The sequence below is a fragment of the Culex pipiens genome, chromosome 2, assembly GCF_016801865.2.
Source record: "Culex pipiens pallens isolate TS chromosome 2, TS_CPP_V2, whole genome shotgun sequence".
Taxonomy (NCBI): Eukaryota; Metazoa; Arthropoda; class Insecta; order Diptera; family Culicidae; genus Culex; species Culex pipiens.
In genome coordinates this window covers 181,816,952-181,840,527 of record NC_068938.1, presented here as the reverse complement: position 1 = coordinate 181,840,527, position 23,576 = coordinate 181,816,952, and the positions used below count along the sequence as shown (strand labels likewise).

The 23,576-nt window shown below is 37.0% G+C and overlaps 1 protein-coding gene across 1 annotated transcript; it reads right to left on the bottom strand.

Moving 5' to 3' along the window:
• Positions 1-41: 41 nt before the first annotated feature.
• Positions 42-22,557, bottom strand: LOC120429256 (translocating chain-associated membrane protein 1). The gene is made up of 5 exons (XM_039594475.2): positions 21,961-22,557; positions 20,635-20,823; positions 20,235-20,566; positions 20,058-20,167; positions 42-1,282 (listed from the first exon to the last, which is right to left on the bottom strand). Exons 1-5 carry the CDS (start codon positions 22,096-22,098, stop codon positions 918-920), a joined length of 1,134 nt encoding a protein of 377 aa, XP_039450409.1. The 5' UTR covers positions 22,099-22,557; the 3' UTR covers positions 42-917.
• Positions 22,558-23,576: the final 1,019 nt, after the last annotated feature.

Genomic DNA, 23,576 nt, shown 5'->3' with positions numbered 1-23,576 from the left:
TGGAAGATTTTGGACATGATTAATATAAATGAAAAACAAAGTTTAATTAGAATTTGTGTCAGTTTTTTATTCAGTTATTGCATTAGAACATACAAAAAATAAGTGTATACTCTGATCTGGTTTTTCAAACTCAACTCACGTGTCTTTGTCTGTCTCTGTGTGTGTTTTCATGCATATAAAGGAAAAATAAACTTAGTATAAAGTCTCTTACAGAAAAAAAATCTATAAATCTTTTGCTTGTTTGCTGCTACCTCTTCAATTCGCACTGCACTTTTCCTGCTTTACTTAAATTGCATTTTTACAACTCTCCCCCTTCTCAGCGCAAGTTTGTGGTGTGTAAATGCATATAAAAAACAACCCATTCAAAATAGCTTGCACTTGCACGGGTCCGTTCATAAATCACGTACCGTCACTTTTGCATTCTCTTTATCTCTCTCTCTCTCTCACGGGGGGACTCACCGGAAGGACACTCGCAAATACTTCTTTTCAGTGTGGGCGAGGGGAAACAAAATGTTATACTGGGTGGGAGGGATGGAACAAAATTATCTCTGCGTTGCGTTGTTTGAGGAAAAGTGAACTTTCCCCGATTTTTTGAGCATGTTTGTTTGGCTTTTAAACAATTTTACACGTCAAATTAGCCAATTGTCGAACCGATCTCGTTTTAAAAACTAAACCAAAATGATGGCAGTTTAACATTTGCTCTGCTTATTTTTCTTCAGTTGTTTCAACCGTTTTTTGTTGCGAATACTTTTAGTTTTACGCTGTTTCTGCTTTTTTATTCTCTCTCATGTTCCTAACTTCAACATGTTTTCTTTTTGCTTGATGTTACTTTTTTTCACTCTGTTTCTCTGCTCAAAAAAAGATGATGGATGGAAATAAACGAACCAGGGGAAAATAATGAAAAAGAAACGCCAAGTTTACTTGACCTTGGCCTTCCGGGAGGCCTTTCCGCTGGTGGCCACCGGCGAGGACTGCGCGTTCTGGTCGGCCTCGGGCAGGTCACTTTCCTTCTTGCGCTCCTTCTTGGTCTTTTCTCCCTTGGTCGTGGGGGCGGCGAGGGTCGTCGATTTGGCCGGCTGGTCGGCGGCCGTTTCGCGCTTCGACTTGAGCACGTTGGAGATAAAGTCGAAGATCAGGTAGCCCTGCAGTCCGAAGACGGTGGCCAGCATGAAGCTGCGCTTGGTCTGGGAGATGTTTTCGATGCCGTAGAACAGCGTCAGGAACGCCAGCACCATCGTGGCGAAGCGGGTCAGGATGAAGACGACGTTGTGGACCAGGCGCACTGTTGGGGAAGGGGAGATAAGAAGATGGAATTAATTTTCATTATAACCACTGAAGCATAAATTCAAAATATTAATGTAATTGTAGGAAAATCTGTACAGTTGATTTGCAATCATTAGTTTAAAAAAATAAGGTGTGATGAAAAAAAAGCAAGAAGAAACTTTGTTCGTTACTGTACACCAAAAAAATACTTAAAATCAAATGATTTTTGAATCAATCAAAACATGCTTAAAATTAATCTTAACGCAAATATATATTTAAAAAAAAATATTGAAATTTTGAAGTTTTTTTTCAAATATTTTATTTGCCCTCCTGATTTTTCGAGCCGATATTAAAGGCAGCAACAGCCTAATAAAAACATTGAAGAAAAAAGGATTATTTTGATAATCTCAAACTGGGTGCTGAATAGTTGTTAGCAAAACGCCCTCAATTTTGAACTGTCAAAGTGGAACCAATTTACTGTTCGCCAAAAGAAGAGAGTATTGCTATCGATCATTAAAAATTGTTTGGTTTTTTTTGCAAGAATGTAAAATGTGTGGCTTTTAAGGGCTAAGAGAACCAGCTGGGAGTTTTTTCAGTAAAATTGAAATATCTCGAAAACGATACATTTTCTCAACAAACCGACCCGACATTTTGTAGCCAACATTCTTACGCACCTACTGGTTAAATATGAGCTTGATTGGTTAAGTCTAGCCTGAGTGGTTATCTTTTTAGTAAAAGGTACTAAAACACCTTGAAAATTGCCTCATTTTCCTCCCAACTTTTATAAAAAATGAAAGCGTTTTTGAAAAATCTAAGCTCGACAGTTTGTAGTCGAGACAATTACCTGCAATTTGATATATATAAAGTCATACTTTAGTTGTAAAATAATTGAGTGGTTATCTTTTTCCCAAAAAATATCGAAAACATAAACAAATTCGCGCAGAATTCTACTCTCTCATTTTGTCTCGAGCTCGCGTGCTGACAGTTCGTTTGCAGTGGTGCCAGAATATTTTCTTTATATTTTTCAAAGACTTTTTAAAACTTTATATTTTTTATGAATTTAGAAATATCAGGTAGGTTTTTTCTGAGGTTACAGTGAGTTGGTGGTAGATCTACGGTCTGTTGAGAAGTTCTAGGACATCTACCAACTCTACGGAGTTCAGATATGAAGGTCAACCTGATCAATGGCTGCTTATATCAATAACTATGAAGTTGGAACATCTTCAGGTAGCTTCAGTGAGTTACAGTGGGTAGATCCATGGTCTGTTGAATAGCTCTAGGACATCTACCAACTCTACGGAGTTCAGATATGAAGGTCAACCTGATCAATGGCTGCTTATATCAATAACTATGAAGTTGGAACATCTTCAGGTAGCTTCAGTGAGTTACAGTGGGTAGATCCATGGTCTGTTGAATAGCTCTAGGACATCTACCAACTCTACGGAGTTCAGAGATGAAGGTCAACCTGATCAATGGCTGCTTATATCAATAACTATGAAGTTGGAACATCTACAGGTAGCTTCAGTGAGTTACAGTGGGTAGATCCATGGTCTGTTGAATAGCTCTAGGACATCTACCAACTCTACGGAGTTCAGATATGAAGGTCAACCTGATCAATGGCTGCTTATATCAATAACTATGAAGTTGGAACATCTTCAGGTAGCTTCAGTGAGTTACAGTGGGTAGATCCATGATCTGTTGAATAGCTCTAGGACATCTACCAACTCTACGGAGTTCAGATATGAAGGTCAACCTGATCAATGGCTGCTTATATCAATAACTATGAAGTTGGAACATCTTCAGGTAGCTTCAGTGAGTTACAGTGGGTAGATCCATGATCTGTTGAATAGCTCTAGGACATCTACCAACTCTACGGAGTTCAGATATGAAGGTCAACCTGATCAATGGCTGCTTTTATCAATAACTATGAAGTTGGAACATCTTCGGTGAGCGGCCGTGGCTGACTGGTTACGGTGTTCGCTTTGTAAGCGAATGATCCTGGGTTCGATTCCCATCTGCTCCCAACGAGAAAGTATAGGAAATATAAATCTTGAAACTCTGAACATGTACGAAAAATCAAAGTCGCTCGAGTCGGGATTCGATCCCCCGTCCTTTGGATTGGTAAGCAAAAATGCTAACCACTAGGCCATCGCGACTTGGTGAGCTATGACTGGAATTAGGAATACTGTTACCACCATCAACTATATACGCGCTGGGTCCTTGTCCATTTGACAAGGGTTCGGAAGTTCTAAATAACGTTTGAATCCGATTGGTCCAAACGTTCTTCAGGGCGGGGCTTGTCGACAAAGCTGAAGTACCTCGCGCTCGGCTAGCCAGCGTAGAAATGGGTCACCGAAGCTCGGCAGAGCTAACACCTTCCAAATGCCTATGCGAGTTATTTGCATGTAACCAACTCTACGGAGTTCAGATATGAAGGTCAACCTGATCAATGGCTGCTTATATCAATAACTATGAAGTTGGAACATCTTCAGGTAGCTTCAGTGAGTTACAGTGGGTAGATGAAGGTCAACCTGATCAAAACCCATTGGTAGTACCAACCACTAGTGTCTTCCTTTTTATCTACAAGGACTTCGCCGCCCTGGGCTCCTAAGTGTATGAAAGTATGGCACGGAGCGACGGCGCTGAATACCCATATTTACACAAAGAATTTTAGAGCGCCCGCCGTGGGATTCGAACCGGCGACCTCTGGATTGTGAGTCCAGTGCGCGGTCCGATTGATCCACACGGGCGGGACTGCTGGCTGGCTGCTTATATCAATAACTATGAAGTTGGAACACCTTCAGGTAGCTTCAGTGACCTACACTGGGTAGATTTATGGTCTATTGAGAAGTTCTAGGACATCTACCAACTCTCTGTTGAGAAGTTCTAGAACAACTGCTAACTTTTCGGAATTCAGAGATGAAGATCAACCAGATCAATGGCTTCCTTTATCAAGGAGTATGAAGGTGGAATGTTTCAGGTAGCTTTAGTAAGTTTTATTGGGAAGATCTGTATTCTATTGAGAAGGTTTAGGTCATAGTTCTGAAAAAGTATTGAAAATTTGCGGCTCACTGCAATGAAAAAAAAAAATAAACCTTGAACCGTAGTAAAATGTTTTACACTCGTAAATGTTGAATTGTTATGTTCTACAATAATTTTGATTATGTATAAGAGCAATTCTTTACAAAATCGACTGATATTATAAAGTTGTGATTTTCATATTTTTTTTATATTGACTGAACATTGCGAGGATTTGACCAAAATGGCATTTTGTATCTTATTAAGCCGTTGCAAATATTTTTTGAAGTTTATGTCCCTCGACTCTGGCCAAAGTCGGGGCAAACAAATTGAAAAAAAAAATAAAATTGCAAGCCATGGTTATAACATTTGAATGAAAAAAGTGTTTTAAACGCATTTTACGACTGCCCATATGTTTTGCAATCGTTAGTTTTCAAAATATCATAGCATTAGCGATTTTTTTTGTTGAATGTTTTGTTTTGCAAAAAATAATTATTTTATGTAAGTTTAGTATTTATTTTAGAGTTTTACAATTTTACTATACTCTCTTTTTCATAACTTACAACTTTGCTCGAGACTTTGTATCATTTAAACAATTCCTACCGAGATAGGCAGAAAATGACCAGGAAATTTAAAATTACCTCAAATAAACCAACAAACAACGACATCCTTTCCAAGATACGGATTTTCAAATATATACATTCCATTTTTGAACGGACAATTCATGCAAAATGCTTTCGATTTTGAGATCATGATCACTGTTTTTAAAAATCGAGACTCCAAATATTTCGCTAAAATCAAACTTTCGGTGGCTATATTGAAAACGGAGCCCTTTATAAAAAAAATTGTGATGTACTTTTTGATTGCGAATTCAATTTTACATAATGAATTAGGTCATTTTTTTGTATAAAATTCGATTTTTTCTAAAAATCACTATTTTCCAAAAATGTATAACTCGGCGGCAATTTTTTTAACCATACTTCTCTATGACTCAAAAGTTGCAGTTTTTGTCTCCTAAAACATATCAATTCTCAAAATCTAAAAATACATTTTTTGGGACTTTTAAGGCCGATGCAAATATTTTTGAAAGTTTTTGTCCCTCGGCTCTGGCTAGAGTCGAGGGGGGGGGGGGGCAAAAAAATAAAAAAATATAAATATTAAAATAACTTGCCATAGTTTCAACATTTGCATCGAAAAAGTGTTTTAAAATGTATTTTACACTAGTTCAATTGTTCAACCCAAACATGCTAAAAATGATTCTAAACGCAGTGGAATTCATTTTAAATTGATTTTAACAAATTGAACTAAAATTTTCATAAAAATATTGCAGTTTTTTGAAAAAATATTTTTTTCGCCCCCTGATTTTTCCGGCCAACATTGAAGGGGGGGGGGGGGGGGGGGGGGGTGGAACAAAAACTTTAAATAAAATTTATACCAGCCTAATTTTTGTGAAAAAAAATCGGCGATTTTTCCGTGTATCAATTTTTTTCTCAATAATCATCAACAATACCTACAACTTTGCCGAAGATCAGAAAATTCACTCAAAAGTTACAGATTTTTTAATATTAGTACAGACAGCAGCCAAAATTGTATGGGGTCTTGCATGGGAGAACCAATGACACAAAATAGCATCTTTGGTCATAGCGAAGGTCTCCACAAAGTTTGAGCCAAATAAAAAAATACACAAAAAAGGTCGAAATCGGCTGATTTCGTAGAGAATAACTCTTTTTGGGATAAGGAAGCCAACTATAAATTTTCAGCCATTATTTAGATTTTCCTGATATTTCACTGATATTATCGAGAAATTTGAAAAAAATCAGATATTTCTTAATATGTTGTTCGAAATATATCTTTGATCTCTAATCCAGCCCACAATAATAAATAGTTGAAAAATATGTTTATACCTCAGTGAGTTAAACTTTATAGAAAAGAATAAAAAAAATCTTTACTTGGGAAATACGTTGCAAACATTTAAAAAATATATTCCAACCAAAAATTGTGGAGTTAATTACGATAAAAATCGAGATCTTGAACAATGTTTGGTCTTTTACTGTATTTTCGTATTTTTGGAACAATTTATAGTACTTCAATATCGCGATAAAAATTGAGTTCTAGAACAATGTTTTGTAATAAGTTATAGTACTCGAATACAAAACTCACAGTTTTTTTTCAGGAATATGTATCTAATACTTGCTGACACATTTTGCAACTAAAAACTGTGGGGGTCGTCACCATAAAAGATGAATTCTAGAACAATGTTTGATTTTTGTTGTATTTTATGTATTTTTGTAATATTTTTTATTATTTGATTATTTTAAAAATGCGTTTCCAACACTTGTTGAAACATTTTGCAATCAAAAACATTTAAAAATCAGGTTCTCGAACAATGTACGATTTTCACTATATTTACGTATTTTTTTAATATTTTGTATTACTTGAATACAACACTTTTCAGAATATTTTAGAAATATGTTGCAAACATTTGAAAAATAAGCTCCAATAAAATAATGTGAGATCATCGTATTGTAGGGTTGTTTAGAATTGTCGAATTGTAAAATGATATTTGATTGTTTTCTGTATTTACGCATATTTTTAATAATTTGTAGTACTTGAATACAAAACTCTTCACATAATTTCAGAAATATGTTTCCAATACTTGATGAAACATTTTGCAATAGAATTTTTGGGGGTCGTCACGATAAAAGTTGAATTCTTGAACAATGTTTGAATTTTATTATATTTTTGTAATTTTTTGTAATATTTTGTAGTACTTGATAACAAAACTCTTCGGATTTTTTTAAATATGATGCCCACATTTGAAGAAACATGTTTCAATTAAAGATTATTGCGATAAAATTTTAGTACTAGAACAATTTCGGAATTTTATGTATTTTACGTATTTTTGTTATAATTTAAAGTATTTCAGTACAAAACTCTTCAGATTGTTTTAGAAATATGTTTCCAACACTAGATGAAACATTTTGCAACCAAAAACTGTTGGGCTCATAAAGATAAATTCGAGTTCTGGATCAATTTTTAACTCTATTTTACGTTTTTTTTTTTGTAATATTTTGTTGAACTTGATTACAACACTCTTCAATTTATTTTAGGAATATGTTTCTAACACTTGAGGAAACATTTTGAATCCAAAAAATTTTGGAGTCATTGCCATACAAATCAGGTTTTCGAACAATGTACGATTTTTCACGGTTTGTCTAAAGGTTATTTTTATAAAACTTGAATGAACCTCGGTAATTCTTTCTGGAGCTTGTTGAGGGGACTGTCCCGAGTCAGGGAAACTGTTTTTCAAAAAAATCTATCGGTAAAAATTGATTTTATCTCATTTTGAAGTTTTTATATTGAATATTTAAGCTAAAATCATGAAAAAATATCAAAGAAATTGCTGAAATTTTGATGTTTTTTCAATTTATTTCATCAAAACGTCAGTTTTGAGTACCCTAAGCATGTGTTCAATATCCTCCATCATGGAAAAATGTTCATCTTGGTCGTTAGTTTCGCTAATAGCTGCAAAATAGGTTTTTTCCTCCTTGTTATTTATTTTTTTCTAGAAACTTCAACTTTATTCGTGTTAATCAAAACTGCTTACTTGTTTTTTTAGCAAATAAAATCCAGAATAAATTTGTAGAATAAACAACAATTTAAGTGCAGAGAAAGCTGTTAATTTAAAAATTCTGTGATATTTATTCCCTTTTCTTCCTACTACTACTTCAAGTTATTCAAGGATGACAAATCAAAAGTCCTGAGTTGGATTTTATTATTATTTTATTTGTAGAAAAAACACACGTTGACAAATTTTTGAACATCTTACCAAATTATGCTAAGCGACTTAAGTGTATTGTCGAATACGGTTTATGGTGTTCCAATACAACAATCTCTACGTAAACGGCATGGCCAAACCCTTAAGTGCTCGGATCGGCTTAAAATTTTCAAGATTCTCTACCCAAAATAGTTTTATTTTATTCCTTTTTTTTTGTTGTGGTTCCTGCCGCGTTAAGGTGGGCCATAAAATGGTAATTTTGACGATTTTGCAAAAAAAAACTTGAAGTAGTAGTAGGAAGAAAAGGGAAAAAATTGCACAGTATTGATAAACACGAATAAAGTTGATGTTTCCAGAAGAATTAAATAATAAGGGGGATAAACCTATTTTGCAGCTATTATCGAAACTAACGACCAAGATATACATTTTTCCATGATATAAGGATATTGAAGAAATGTTTAGGGTACTCAAAACTGATGTTTTGATGAAATGAATTGAAAAAACATCAAAATTTCAGCAATTTCTTTGTTTTTTTTTCATGATTTTAGTTTAAATATTCAATATAAAAACTTCAAAATGAGATAAAATCAATTTTTACCGATAGATTTTTTTGAAAAACAATTTCCCTGACTCGGGACAGTCCCCTCAACAAGCTCCAGAAAGAATTACCGAGGTTCATTCAAGTTTTATAAAAATAACCTTTAGACAAACCGTGTTTTTACTGTAATTACGTATTTTTGTAATATTTTGTAGTACTTGATTACAAAACTATTCAGATTATTTTAGAAATATGTTGCAAACATTTGAAGAAACATGCTCGAATAAAAAATGTGGAAATCATCACGATAAAAATTGAGTTCAAGAACACTGTTTTGTAATAATTTATAGCACTTGAATAAAAAAACTCATCAGTTTTTTTTTAGAAATATGTATCTAATACTTGATGAAACATTTTGCAACTAAAAGCTATGGGGGTCGTCACGTTAAAAGTCGAATTCTAGAACAATGTTTAATTTTTATTATATTTTACGTATTTTTGTAATATTTTGTAGTATTTGAATACAAAACAGTTTGCTTTTGAAATATGTTTCCAACACTTGATGAAACATTAGGCAACCAAAAACTTTGGGGGTCATTGCTATAAAAATCAATCATTCATACAGTACGTACTTTAGGATTTTCACTGTTTTTACGTATTTTTGTAAAATTTCGCCGGGACCGTGGTGTAGGGATAAGCGTGGTTGCCTTTCACCCAGTCGGCCTTGGTTCGATCCCAGATGACATCCTGGTCACGCCTTCCGTTGGACGGGGAAGTAAATGTTGGCCCCGGTCTAACTTGGAGGTAAGGTCGTTAGCTCAGTCCAGGTGTAGAATTCGTCTCCGTGGGTCCTGTCTCGATGGAGTCGCTGGTAGGCTGTTGAACTCATAATACAAAGGTTGTAAGTTCGAATTCCGGGGTGGATGGAAGCTAAGCTGTAAAAAGCGGTTTGCAATTGCCTCAACAACCAAGCCTTTTGACACCTAGTTTCGAGTAGGAATCTCGCAATCGAGAACGCCAAGACAATGTGAGGAGCGAAAAATTTTATTTATTTTTGTAAAATTTTGTAGTGCTTGAATACAAAACTCTTCAGATTATTTCAGAAATATGTATCTAATACTTGAGGAAACATATTGCCACTAGAAACTGTTGGGGCCGTCACGATAAGAGTTGAATTCTAGAACAATGTTTGAATTTTAATGAATTTTACGTATTTTTGTAATATTTTGTAGTACTTGAATACAAAACTCTTCAGATTGCTTTTGAAATATGATTCCAACGCTTGATGAAACATTATGCAAACAAAAATATTGGGAATCATTGCTATAAAAATCAGGTTCTTGAACAACCCAAGTAACATTTTTTTCAGGAGTTCTACAAGAGCTCTTCAAGATAGCTACAGCATAGCAGTTTGGACCGCGGTAGGATAAAACTCTCTTCAAGTACTCTTCCAAACTCCTGAAGAAGTTTTGAAGAGAATTTTATCCTACCGCGGTCCAAACTGCTATGCTGTAGCTATCTTGAAGAGCTCTTGTAGAACTCCTGGAAAAAAAATGTTACTTGGGAATGTACGTTTTTTACTGTATTTACGTATTTTTGTAAAATGTTGTAGTACTTGAATACAAAACTCTTCAGATTATTTCAGAAATATGTATCTAATACTTGAGGAATCATTTTGCCATTAGAAACTGTGGGGGCCGTCACGATAACAGTTGAATTCTAGAACAATGTTTGAATTTTACTGTATTTTACGTATTTTTGTAATATTTTGTAGTATTTGAATACAAAACTCTTCAGATTGCTTTTGAAATATGTTTCCAACGCTTGATGAAACATTATGCAAACAAAAACATTGGGAATCATTGCTATAAAAATCAGGTTCTTGAACAATGTACGTTTTTTACTGTATTTACGTATTTTTGTAAAATGTTGTAGTACTTGAATACAAAACTCTTCAGATGGCTTTTGAAATATGTTTCCAACGCTTGATGAAACATTATGCAAACAAAAACTTTGGGGGTCATTGCTATTAAAATCAAGTTCTCGAACAATGTACGATTTTTTGAAGTATTTACATATTTTTGTAATAATTTATAGTACTGGAATACAAAAATCTTCACAATGTTCTTGAAATAATAATTGAAGATTTTTACATCCGAAGTAATATGGAATCAACGGCATAATTATTGGTATCACGTTCATGCGGCACAAAAATATGCCTATCGCCATGCTGGCAGCACGGTGCAGACGGCGAGAGAGAATAGAGAGAGAGAGCAGCGCGCGGGGAGAGCGAAATGTAGCAAGCACAAAACGACAAAAATCGGAGCTCGGTCTTTCACTTAGCCCTTAAGGACCTGGAGTTTAAGTCAAGAAATCTTAAGAAAATTACAGGCGAGATCGTCATTTTTTATAATTATGAATACAAGTTGTTTATGGAGTCGATGTGGTTTTATTCATCCATAAGTTGTCTTTATTGTTTGATTCCGTTTGAAAACCTGGTTTACTGAAAATCTTCTCTGTTTGTTGGATCAGTTTCGCTGGAATTAGCGATGTTTTTTCGCTGAACCAGAAAGAGCTGCAGGATTCCAAAATCAACCAGAGAATTTATCTGCAACATCTCAGAATGACACTCTCGCCGCAGTTCTTCGTCGCCCGCACAAAATAAAAACCTTTTTTAACCAATCGATGTTTGAAAACACACACAATTTGCCAGCAAAATATGTAAAATATTAGAAAAAAATAATCACATACTACTGATTATAAAACAGCTCATTTTCCATGCTTGTGCTTGAACAGTAGCCTGTCCCATTTTGAGGTCATGTCGAGAAATTTCAGGTGCTCACTTCTTAAATGATAGATTATGATGTTAGGAACAATGTTTTCTTAGACAAGAAAAAATAATAAAATACTTTCTCGCACCCCCTAGTCGATTTACTGAAAAAAGTCACTTTTTTGAACAAATTTTCTAAAATCGCTTGGAATCAATACAAAAACTGTTTCGATCAGGTGTGTATTATCTTCAAACGATAGGTTTTTGTCCATAGATTAAGATGCACTATCAATATTGGACCAAAATTTAAGTTTTTGGACTCTCCCAGGCGGATTTGTGTCGAAAAAATCGCATTTTTTCGAAACTTTTTTCAGAAATGTTCATTTAATTTAGGGTAGCCTATTTTTCCCAGTGAAACTAATAGATGCAGCTTGTAGGAAATTTCATGGCGAACATTTTTCCCTCTGAAAAAATGCAATTTCGACACTCCAGAGCCGAGATATTTGAGTTTTAGTGAGGAAAAAAGTGCCAATTTTCAAAATTTCTCAGAATTCAGAAGCAAGGCCTACTAATTACACGATATAGCAAGCATATGTCTCAAAGGTCAAGGTATGCTTTTTTATAGTAATTTTGGCCGCTGAATCCGAATCTGAAATCAAATTTCGTGTAAACAGTGATGTTTTGGAGCTACACCCTTTTGGAATGTTATTTGCGTGTTTAAGAGGCAGTTTTTGTAAATATTGCTCGGTTTGTTCTAGAGGTCGTATCGAGGTGCTCCGATTTGGATGAAACTTTCAGCGTTTGTTTGTCTATACATGAGATGAACTCATGCCAAATATGAGCCTACGACAAAGGGAAGTGGGGTAAAACGGGCATTGAAGTTTGAGGTCCAAAAAATATATAAAATCTTAAAAATGCTCGCATTTCCGTAAAACTTCATCAATTCCAACTCTCTTAAATGCATTCGAAAGGTCTTTTGAAGCACTTCAAAATGAGCCATAGACATCCAGGATTGGCATTGAAGTTTGAATTTTCCGAGGATTTCGAATATGACAAAAGTGAGACTAAAAAGTGTCGCTATGGATGCAGGACAATAACTAACGTTGTAAAATGTTTGTTATAGAAAAATCGAAAACTATGAGAAAAACTGCATTGGCCAAAAAGTTATTTCCGTAGACTTATAGTCTATGAAACTACCAATCTTTTGACCTCTGGGAGTATGGGTGTTGGAGGCTGTTGCAAAAAGATATTGAGGTTTAAAAAAAAAATATTTTTAACAGTAATTTGCAAAAGCTATGAAAAAAAGTTAAACCAATCCTGGATGTCTATGGCTCATTTTGAAGTGCTTCAAAAGACCTTTCGAATGCATTTAAGAGAGTTGGAATTGATGAAGTTTTACGGAAATGCGAGCAATTTTAAGATTTTATATATTTTTTGGACCTCAAACTTCAATGCCCGTTTTACCCCACTTCCCTTTGTCGTAGAGGGCTCATATTTGGCATGAGTTCATCTCATGTATAGACAAACAAACGCTGAAAGTTTCATCCAAATCGGAGCACCTCGATACGACCTCTAGAACAAACCGAGCAATATTTACAAAAACTGCCTCTTAAACACGCAAATAACATTCCAAAAGGGTGTAGCTCCAAAACATCACTGTTTACACGAAATTTGATTTCAGATTCGGATTCAGCGGCCAAAATTACTATAAGAAAGCATACCCTGACCTTTGAGACATATGCTTGCTATATCGTGTAGTTAGTATTATTAGGCCTTGCTTCTGAATACAGAGAAATTTTGAAAATTGGCACTTTTTTCCTCACTAAAACTCAAATATCTCGGCTCTGGAGTGTCGAAATTGCATTTTCTCAGAGGGAAAAATGTTCGCCATGAAATTTCCTACAAGCTGCATCTATTAGTTTCACTGGGAAAAATAGGCTACCCTAAATTAAATGAACATTTCTGAAAAAAGTTTCGAAAAAATGCGATTTTTTCGACACAAATCCGCCTGGGAGAGTCCAAAAACTTAAATTTTGGTCCAATATTGATAGTGCATCTTAATCTATGGACAAAAACCTATCGTTTGAAGATAATACACACCTGATCGAAACAGTTTTTGTATTGATTCCAAGCGATTTTAGAAAATTTGTTCAAAAAAGTGACTTTTTTCAGTAAATCGACTAGGGGGTGCGAGAAAGTATTTTATTATTTTTTCTTGTCTAAGAAAACATTGTTCCTAACATCATAATCTATCATTTAAGAAGTGAGCACCTGAAATTCCTCGACATGACCTCAAAATGGGACAGGCTATTGAACAGCCTCCTACTTTGTAGATGTAAACAAAGTGGGAGCATTCGAAAATCACGTTACGCATTCTCTCTATACATCACTCAGCTCTCAAAGTGTCATGTTTTTCCCAATAAAAATTAGTTTACATTGGTCTGCAACTATGGACTCGTTGGACAGTTTCACATTAAGTACAGCTCAAATTAGTTTCTATTAAAACATAAATCACTTTTTTTCAGATCATAGGCATTTCTAGCAGAACAATTTTTTAAGTAAATTTAAACATTTGAAGAATCGTGCTACTTAGTTAAACATAAATTTTATTATTTATTTTTCAAATGAAACATTAACAATAAAAACTAACTTAATCCACTTATGTGGTTGATGCCTTCCTCACTATTTACCAACAATGGGTAATATGAGTGGTTTGGAAACATATTTCAGCTATTTTTTTAGGTCCAGAAAAATAAGTACACAGATATAACTTAAGTTGTCATAACTCGAGACAGGGTTGCCAGATCTACGATGTTGTGGACTCTTGGAAAGGTCTCTCGATTATCTAACCAACGATGGGTCGGATGATGGATCCGGACATCGTTTACATGCATTTAAGTGAGATCCGGCTTCAAAAAAGTACATAAATATCACTTAAGTGGTCATAACTCGAGACAGAGTTACCAGATCTTCGATGTTGTGGACTCGTTGGAAAGGTCTCTTGATTACCTAACCAACGATAGGTCGGATGATGGATCCGGACATCGTTTACATACATTTAAGTGAGATCCGGCTTCAAAAAAGTACATAAATATCACTTAAGTGGTCATAACTCGAGACAGGGTTGCCAGATCTTCGATGTTGTGGACTCGTTGGAAAGGTCTCTTGATTACCTAACCAACGATGGGTCGGATGATGGATCCGGACATCGTTTACATGCATTTAAGTGAGATCCGGCTTCAGAAAAGTACATAAATATCACTTAAGTGGTCATAACTCAAGACAGGGTTACCAGATCTTCGATGTTGTGGACTCGTTGGAAAGGTCTCTTGATTACCTAACCAACGATGGGTCGGATGATGGATCTGGACATCGTTTACATACATTTAAGTAAGATCCGGCTTCAAAAAAGTACATAAATATCACTTAAGTGGTCATAACTCGAGACAGGGTTGCCAGATTTTCAATTTTGTGGACTCGTTGAAAAGGTCTCTTGATTACCTAACCAACGATGGGTCGGATGATGTTTCCTGACATCGTTTACATGCATTTAAGTGAGATCCGGCTTCAGAAAAGTACATAAATATCACTTAAGTGGTCATAACTCGAGACAGGGTTACCAGATCTTCGATGTTGTAGACATGTTGGAAAGGTCTCTTGATTACCTAACCAACGATGGGTTGGATGATGGATCCAGACATCTTTTACTTGCATATAATTGAGATCCGGATATATTTGAAAACACATTGTTATACATAACTTTTGAACTACTTATCGAAACTTCAAACAATTCAAAAGCGATGTATGGGACCCTAAACCAAGTCGAATGCAACTGGTTCGATCAAAATCGGTTCAGCCAGTGCTGAGAAAACTTGGCAAGATTTTTGAACACATACATACATACACACACACACATACACACACACACACATACACACACACAGACATTTGTACAGTTTTCGATTCTGAGTCAATATGTATATATGAAGGTGGGTCTTCGAGCTTTTAATAAAAAGTTCATTTTTAGAGCAGGATTATAGCCTTACCTCAGTGAGGAAGGCAAAAACACTATTGAAACATGCTTAATTTGCTGTTTCTGATATTTTTTTTATTCGAATCTAAACAATAAATTTGAAAAGACATCATTTTACCTCAGTTCAACTATGTTCTCTTGGAAAGAGCAAGATACTTTCTGTCGAGAAAGGCTGCGAAGTTTATTTTTCAAAATTTATTAAAAAAGCCTGAACCCTTTGTGGTCCTGCAAAGAAATCATTATGCTGATAAAAATAAGCGTTGTAATATCAGCAATTTAAGCTTAATTTTTGGACTAAATTTGATGTATTCAATTCAATAGAGTCCTAAAGCCCTTTGGAAATTTTTATGTACAGCTGTAAAAAACACGATTAAAAACTGTTTGTGATCACCTTTTTGTCATTTTAGTGTAAACAAAATAAAAAAAAACGACAAGACAACATTTTACGTTGGACCAACTATGGTCCCCTTGGAAAGAAATGTAGGTAATCTCAAATACTCAAAACTTTATTGTTCAATATCTCTGGAACGAAACATATTCCTTTCTGTCGATAAGTGATTCTTATGTAAAATTGGCCGGGGAATGCGATGGTGAGGTCAAATTAAGAAAATAGATAGGGCTGTTTTGAGATACGGCCATTTCAAGTTTTCAATTGCGCAATACAGGTAGAAAACATATTTTAAACCAAATTTTGATGACGGAAATGGATTCTGCGTCCAATTTTCTTCAAAATTGAGTCTAAGACCGACCCTCTAAGATATGTGGTTCCTGAGTTATCGTCGTTTGAAAATAGGGGCTTCACTCAAAAATCGCCAAAAAGTCGATTTTTTGGGAGGGTACAAAAATGGAGGGGGTGGTCCGATTTGGATGAAATTCAGGATTTTTTTTCATTTTTTGATAGTCTCAACAGCTCTGCCAAATTTGAGCAGAATCGGAGATGGTAAATTTAAAATGCTGTTCCGCTTCAGATGGAATGACCCATATACAATTGGAGAGGACTAAACATCTTTTGCCTTCCTCACTGAGGTAAGGCTATAATCCTGCTCTAAAACTGAACTTCGTATAAAAACGTCGTAGACCCAACTTCATGTATACATATTAGGGTGGGTACGGATTTTGAAAAGTTCTCAGATCAAGTTCTGGTGTGGTTCCCCTTATAGGGCATACCCAAAGGGACTCTCACGCCAAATTTCAGCTCATTTGGTTGAAAACTGGCTTGTCTCAAGCGGGTTAAAGTTTACATGGAAATTACTATGGGAAATTTTGTACTTTCGTTCATTCGCTCCTACAGGCCTGGGGAAAACATGTAGAAACTTCTAGGATGGCCATAAATGAGCGGAATCGTCTGGAGAACAACTTTTCCTAAGAGACCAGGTCGATTCGTTCAACCCCCATCGAGCTCAACGGCAATACATCCGGAATTTTCGAAACCAACGGTTTTCCCCAGAAAAGCATCAAATTTTCCTTAGCATGCTATGAATGCTTGATGAACACCGCGACGCCACATGTCAAACAGCCACACGTGGACTAGCATCGCCAATAAAAAAAATACTTTTTATTACTTTTTGAACTATAGAATTATCATTTATGGTGATCCTGATACTATTTAGCTGTATTCTAAACCTCCAAATAAGAAAAAAATGTTATGGTGCAAATTTTACAATCACGTGGTAGCTGTTTGACATGTGGCGTCGCGGTGTTCATCAAGCATTCATAGCATGCTAAGGAAAATTTGATGCTTTTCTGGGGAAAACCGTTGGTTCCGAAAACTCCGGATGTATTGCCGTTGAGCTCGATGGGGGTTGAACGAATCGACCTGGTCTCTTAGGGAAAGTTGTTCTCCAGACGATTCCACTCATTTCTGGCCATCCTAGAAGTTTCTACATGTTTTCCCCAGGCCAGGCCCAGGTAGGAGCGAATGAATGAATATTCAAAATTTCCCATAGTAATTTCCAAGTAAACTTTAACCCGCTTGAGACAAGCCAGTTTTCAACCAAATGAGCTGAAATTTGGCGTGAGAGTCTCTTTGGGTATGCCCTATAAGGGGAACCACACCAGAACTTGATCTGAGAACTTTTCAAAATCCGTACCCACCCTAATACATATCGACTCAGAATCGAAAACTGAACAAATGTCTGTGTGTATGTGTGTGTGTATGTGTGTGTGTATGTATGTATGTGACCAACAAACTAGCTCATGTTTCTCGGCACTGGCTGAACCGATTTGACCCGAACTTGTTGCATTCGACTTGGTTTAGGGTCCCATAGATCGAGTTTTATACAGATTGAAGTTTCGATAAGTAGTTCAAAAGTTATGTATAAAAATGTGTTTTCACATATATTTGGATCTCACTTAACTGTATGTAAACTATGTCCGGGTCCATCATCCGACCCATCGTTAGTTAGGTTATCAAAAGACCTTTCCAATGAGTCCAAAACATTGAAGATCTGGCAACCCTGTCTCGAGATATGGCCCCTTAAGTGATATTGATGTACTTTTTTGAAGCCGGATCTCACTTAAATGTATGTAAACTATGTCCGGATCCACCATCCGACCTATTGTTGGTTAGGTTATCAAAAGACCTTTCCAACGAGTCCAAAACATTGAAGATCTGGCAACCCTGTCTCGAGATATGGCCCCTTAAGTGATATTGATGTACTTTTTTGAAGCCGGATCTCACTTAAATGTATGTAAACTATGTCCGGATCCATCATCCGACCTATTGTTGGTTAGGTTATCAAAATACCTTTCCAACGAGTCCAAAACATTGAAGATCTGGCAACCCTGTCTCGAGATATGGCCACTTAAGTGATATTGATGTACTTTTTTGAAGCCGGATCTCACTTAAATGTATGTAAACTATGTCCGGCTCCACTATCCGACCCGACGTTGGTTAGGTTATCAAAAGACCTTTCCAACGAGTCCAAAACATTGAAGATCTGGCAACCCTGTCTCGAGATATGGCCCCTTAAGTGATATTGATGTACTTTTTTGAAGCCGGATCTCACTTAAATGAATGTAAACTATGTCGGATCCATCATCCGACCTATTGTTGGTTAGGTTATCAAAATACCTTTCCAACGAGTCCAAAACATTGAAGATCTGGCAACCCTGTCTCGAGATATGGCCACCTATGTGATATCGATGTACTTTTTTGAAGCCGGATCTCACTTAAATGTATGTAAACTATGTCCGGATCCACCATCCGACCTATTGTTGGTTAGGTTATCAAAAGACCTTTCCAACGAGTCCAAAACATTGAAGATCTGGCAACCCTGTCTCGAGATATGGCCACTTAAGTGATATTGATGTACTTTTTTGAAGCCGGATCTCACTTAAATGTATGTAAACTATGTCCGGCTCCACTATCCGACCCGACGTTGGTTAGGTTATCAAAAGACCTTTCCAACAAGTGCAAAACATTGAAGATCTGGCAACCCTGTCTCGAGATATGGCCACTTATGTGATATCGATGTACTTTTTGGAAGCCGGATCTAAAAAATAGATGAAACTTATGTACAGCCACTGTTGTGAGGAAGGCTCCAACCACATATGTGGATTAAGTTAGTTTTTTATTTAGTGTATAGTTTTTGAGCTACAAGCATTTTTGTCCAAATTTTGCAAAACTATACTTTTTAGGTTTGCTTTAACTAGCACCATGTCCAACCATCTCTGTATCGTAATCTGGGGCGAATCGGGACTACAGTCTGAATAGGGACAGCAGTGTTTAGAGCACTTAAAGTTTTTAAATTTGGAAATGAATGTATACATTTTGTTGGTCTGAGTCTGTTCTAACCGAAACCAACCAGAAAAATCAAAATATTGTGCCCAACATGGTTAAAACTGCTGTCCCAATTCGCCCCATTTGTCCTGGTTGACCCCAGTTTACGGTACATATTTTTTCGAAGAGCTCAGATAATTCCTCAAAATTTGTCATATGAACACTGAAAATCGCATGAAATCGATATAACTTTGAAAAATATTTGCACTGGCCTTGCGGAAAATTACGAAACAAAAATCATGTCCTTGCAATAACGATATCAAAGATCTCTATTTTCTGGTTATTTTCTGTGAGTTATTTCGTAATTTGTCTCTGTGTTTTTGATAATCAACCTAAGCTTCACAGAAAAAAATGATGGTAATATTCATCAGGAAATGGTGACAGATTTTGTGGCAAAATAAATGATAAATTTTACCCCAGAAAATGATGAATTTTCATCAGTTTTTGATGAATATTCATCAGGTTCACATTTTTACACATTTTTTATGTAATATTACACAAATAAAGAGGTAATATTCAACCTACCAAATTTTCAACATTCCAAAATTCAACTTTTTTTTTCTGTGTTCTCAACAACAAATTTGAAATTAATGTTTTTGATATCTCATTAGCATCAAAGAAAAAAAAGTTTACCGTGAAAAATTACAGTTAAAATTATTTTTTACAAACAATCATTTCCTTATTTACCAAACGTAAAAGTTTGGTTATTAAAATCAACCATAAATTATAAAATTTCTAGCAACATTGATCATGCAACCTGCGTTTCAGCCCAAAATCAATGAAAAGGAACGCTCATAAAATTGAAACAGTGCGATACCGAAATTAAAAACCCTACGCAACAAAGAGTGAAAGTTACCCCGCTTGTGCAATACTTACGTCGCACAAACTTCTCCTCCTTGTCGAAGATGTTAACCAGCTGGAAAGCGTGCCCGATGAATTCGCAGAAGTAGTGCAGGGTCAGCAGGACCAGGGCGATGCGTTGGAATCTGTGCAAGTTGAGACAAAAGTCGTTAATGCCACGCTTCTTGGAGGTGTGTTAAGTACAGTACTCACCCCATGAAGTAAGCGGTGGCGATCAGGAAGAAGCCGCCGAGCGCGTGCTCGATCTTGGCCCGCTGCTCGTCCTTCTTGACCTTCTGGAAGTACAGCTCGGGCAGCATGTGCAGGTAGTACGCCAGCTGGATGATGAAGAACAGCTTGTGCAGGAACACCATCGGGTGCTCCGGGAAGTTCTCCCACAGCTTGGCCATGTTGCCGAGGTACTGCTCGCGCACGATCACGTCGAAACCCCACAGGAAGGACATCGCGTAGAACACCACCAGCTGGCCGGACTCGTTGAAGCGGGACAGCTTGAACTTGGACAGGTGCAGCTTCTTGGAGATTTTCTGGGAGGGATCACAAAAAAAAAAATCGTCAGTCTCTATTTTTCGCGTTAAAATTTCCACAAACTCACATCCAGCGCGTACTCCTGCAGGATCGCGTGCATGATGATGCAGATCAGCGTGTAGAAGAACACCGCGCAGCCATCCTTCCAGCCGGAGGTGTAGCTGAAGGGCTCGCCCTTGGGGTTCTCGTGGCTCGGATCGGCACCGGTCACGTTGTGGTGCAGCGCGATGAAGATGCTGGCCAGCGAGTTGGTGGCCTTGTTGGAAAAATACAAGTTTAGTGATCATTCCTATCTCTTTTAAATACAGTCATCACATTCTTCTGATAAGGACTACTGTCTATTCGCTTTCGTTTCTGCGCTCTGTAGTGGTGACATCTTCATCATCCTGGTAAATCAGTGCAGGTTTCCATTTCTTTGGAGAACTTGGAGAATAGTTCTCGAGGTAGCCATAATAATACAGTGTAGCTATAGTCAGAGTAATAATACCAAAACTTTTGCATCTTGTCGTTTGAATGTTGGACTTGGCCCAGCTATTGGGAACCGGGGCTGAGCTCTAGGTTAGTCGAGATTAGTCGCAATTTTTAATTAACATATTTAACTCGCCCACGTGACGGAAAAATGTCAATTCCCAAAATTGTGAATTGGGTTCATGAAATTGAGATCCACGAAGTAATATATTCACGTTTATAGTGCAAATTCATTTTTCTCATGAATAAATTCCTTCGTGGTTCTTAAATTCGTGAATACAATTTGGCGACCTCAGCAGAGTCCAAGAGAAACTTAGCATTTTGCAAATTTGTCAAGTTGTCGATTTGTGCGGCGCCTTCATGAAGATGATATAGCGCCCTCGGGAGGCCCCAGGTCACCCAAAATGACATTTTTTGCAAATTAAAAAAAATGCCTTATGGAGGTAAACCACTATGTTTAACAAAATGTGTCTTCTTATCCAGTCAGCATATCAGAAAACTATTCCACAAACCTATGAAAAAGTCGTTTTATCTTGAGATTTCGTCCGACACTTGCACGCATTTCGAACGCACTGTGATTAGGTGCAATGTCTTGTGCAATGCTGCATTTCATCTTCGTATGATGTATTGCTTCCAGCATGGCACGATACATATTTATATTTTTATGCTGCACTGCAGCAGCAGGCTCTGCCATTCACCACACACCAGGTTAGGTTGAGCCACCACCATGCGCACTTGCTATCTCTGTCTATCCCGCCACTGCCGCGAACGAGTGAACGAGAGCTCTCTACCTTCCTCTCTGCCAGCCACTCTCGTTGGTAGCCGCTACGTGGCAAAATCTCAACATCTGAACCTCGCAAATCTTATCGAAGACCTGACCTGTTTTCGGAGTTTTGGAACCCAAGAGACCCCGACCAGGTCTTACCTGCAGCATCAGCCCGACGACGAAGACCATCGCGAAGCAGGACACGATGTCGGCATGGTTCTGGATGACGAACTCATGGCTCAGAAAGGGTGGATTCTTGTTGGAAGACTTTCGTCCCATACCCGGCTTGATGGCCATTGCGTGGCTGTTTACAGGCTACCCTTCTGCTTGCGGTTACTAGTCACGGGACTTCGGAGTGTCTTCTCCGGATACAGGCTTTTCTTCTCTTCTCAAAGCAAACACGAACTCTTCCGTCCAAGTTACACGTAGGACATCTCCCAGCGTACTGCCAACCGATTTCGGAATTTCGACCGAAAAAGGACACCTCCTTTCACCGGCTGCTGAGACCTTGACGTAGAGCTCGAATGTTGCTACGTCGCCTACTTAATAAGTTGTTATTATCCCGTGGTCCAGATGAATGGTTCGCAAAAATACACGTCCCACTCAAGTTCAGCTTCTTCTCCTGGCCTACTGCGGCTAGACACACACCACACACTGGACTGGACGGATGACTGGGGAATGCTCTGTCTTCTTGCTTGTACTGACACAACTACGTAAAGAGGTGCCTTGAGGTGGAGGTGGGAGGACGCGAAGAGCAACAACAAATCCGAGCTGTACGGGCTACGTGGTGACGAGTTGTCAACGCCGCAACCAAGGCGAAGAGGAGGAGAAAGAGGACGCCAAATGTCAGAGGATTGTCAGTGCGTTCGCTGTCAAAACGAGGGAATGGCCGCTTGGGCGATGCGTTATGGAGTGTCACTGTACGCGGCGTTATGGCGTCTTTTGTAGGGCTAGTTCGTTCCGGGTTTACTGTAGCTGGGTGCTTGCTCGGAATGGTGTTAGAGTAACTGCTTCTAATGTTTTCATTCTTTTTGGATTCTTTACTTGGAAACCATAGCTCTCAAGCAAATCATCTCGATATATGATTGAATATTATTTACACTTTTCCCCTAATATTGTTCAAACGTTCATTTTATCCATTAGTGGACTCTCTAAAGTTTTTTGATGAATAATTCAATAAAATCCCAAATTCAAGCAGGTGTTTGTCAATAAATCTTTTATTTGGTATGCTCAACATCATTCAAAACAATGTTGACTGAAATTTTATTGTCGTTTACCGTAAAAACGGTCGTAAACGGTTTACGCAAAAAAAAGTGATTTGAGTTTGACATCTGAAAAATTCAGCCATGGCCACTGAAATATAAATCAATAACAAAACATTTTTTTTGAAAATAAAATTGCCTGGTTTTATCAGCACGTGTAAACAAAGCTATTCAAATTTAGCACCAAAATTGCTGTTTTTATTCTATAAAAATGTTTACAATTGTTTTCGATACGTTTTCTTTAATCGTTTTTGGGAAAATTTGATCAACAGTTTGTTCGTTTTTGATGTTGTTTAAACCATTTTTTACAAAACATAAATGTTTACAATGAAAAGTGAGCAAAAGTCCTTTTTTAATTAATTTTATCTGTCATTAGACCCACACCATGCATTAAAACAGCAAATATCGGTTTAGAGGTGGGCAAAACCGCTCTTTTTCAGGAGTCGCTGTTTTCCGCCCACTCATTAAAAAGAGCGGCTCTTTTTAACGGCTCTTCCGATCTGTTTCAAGATT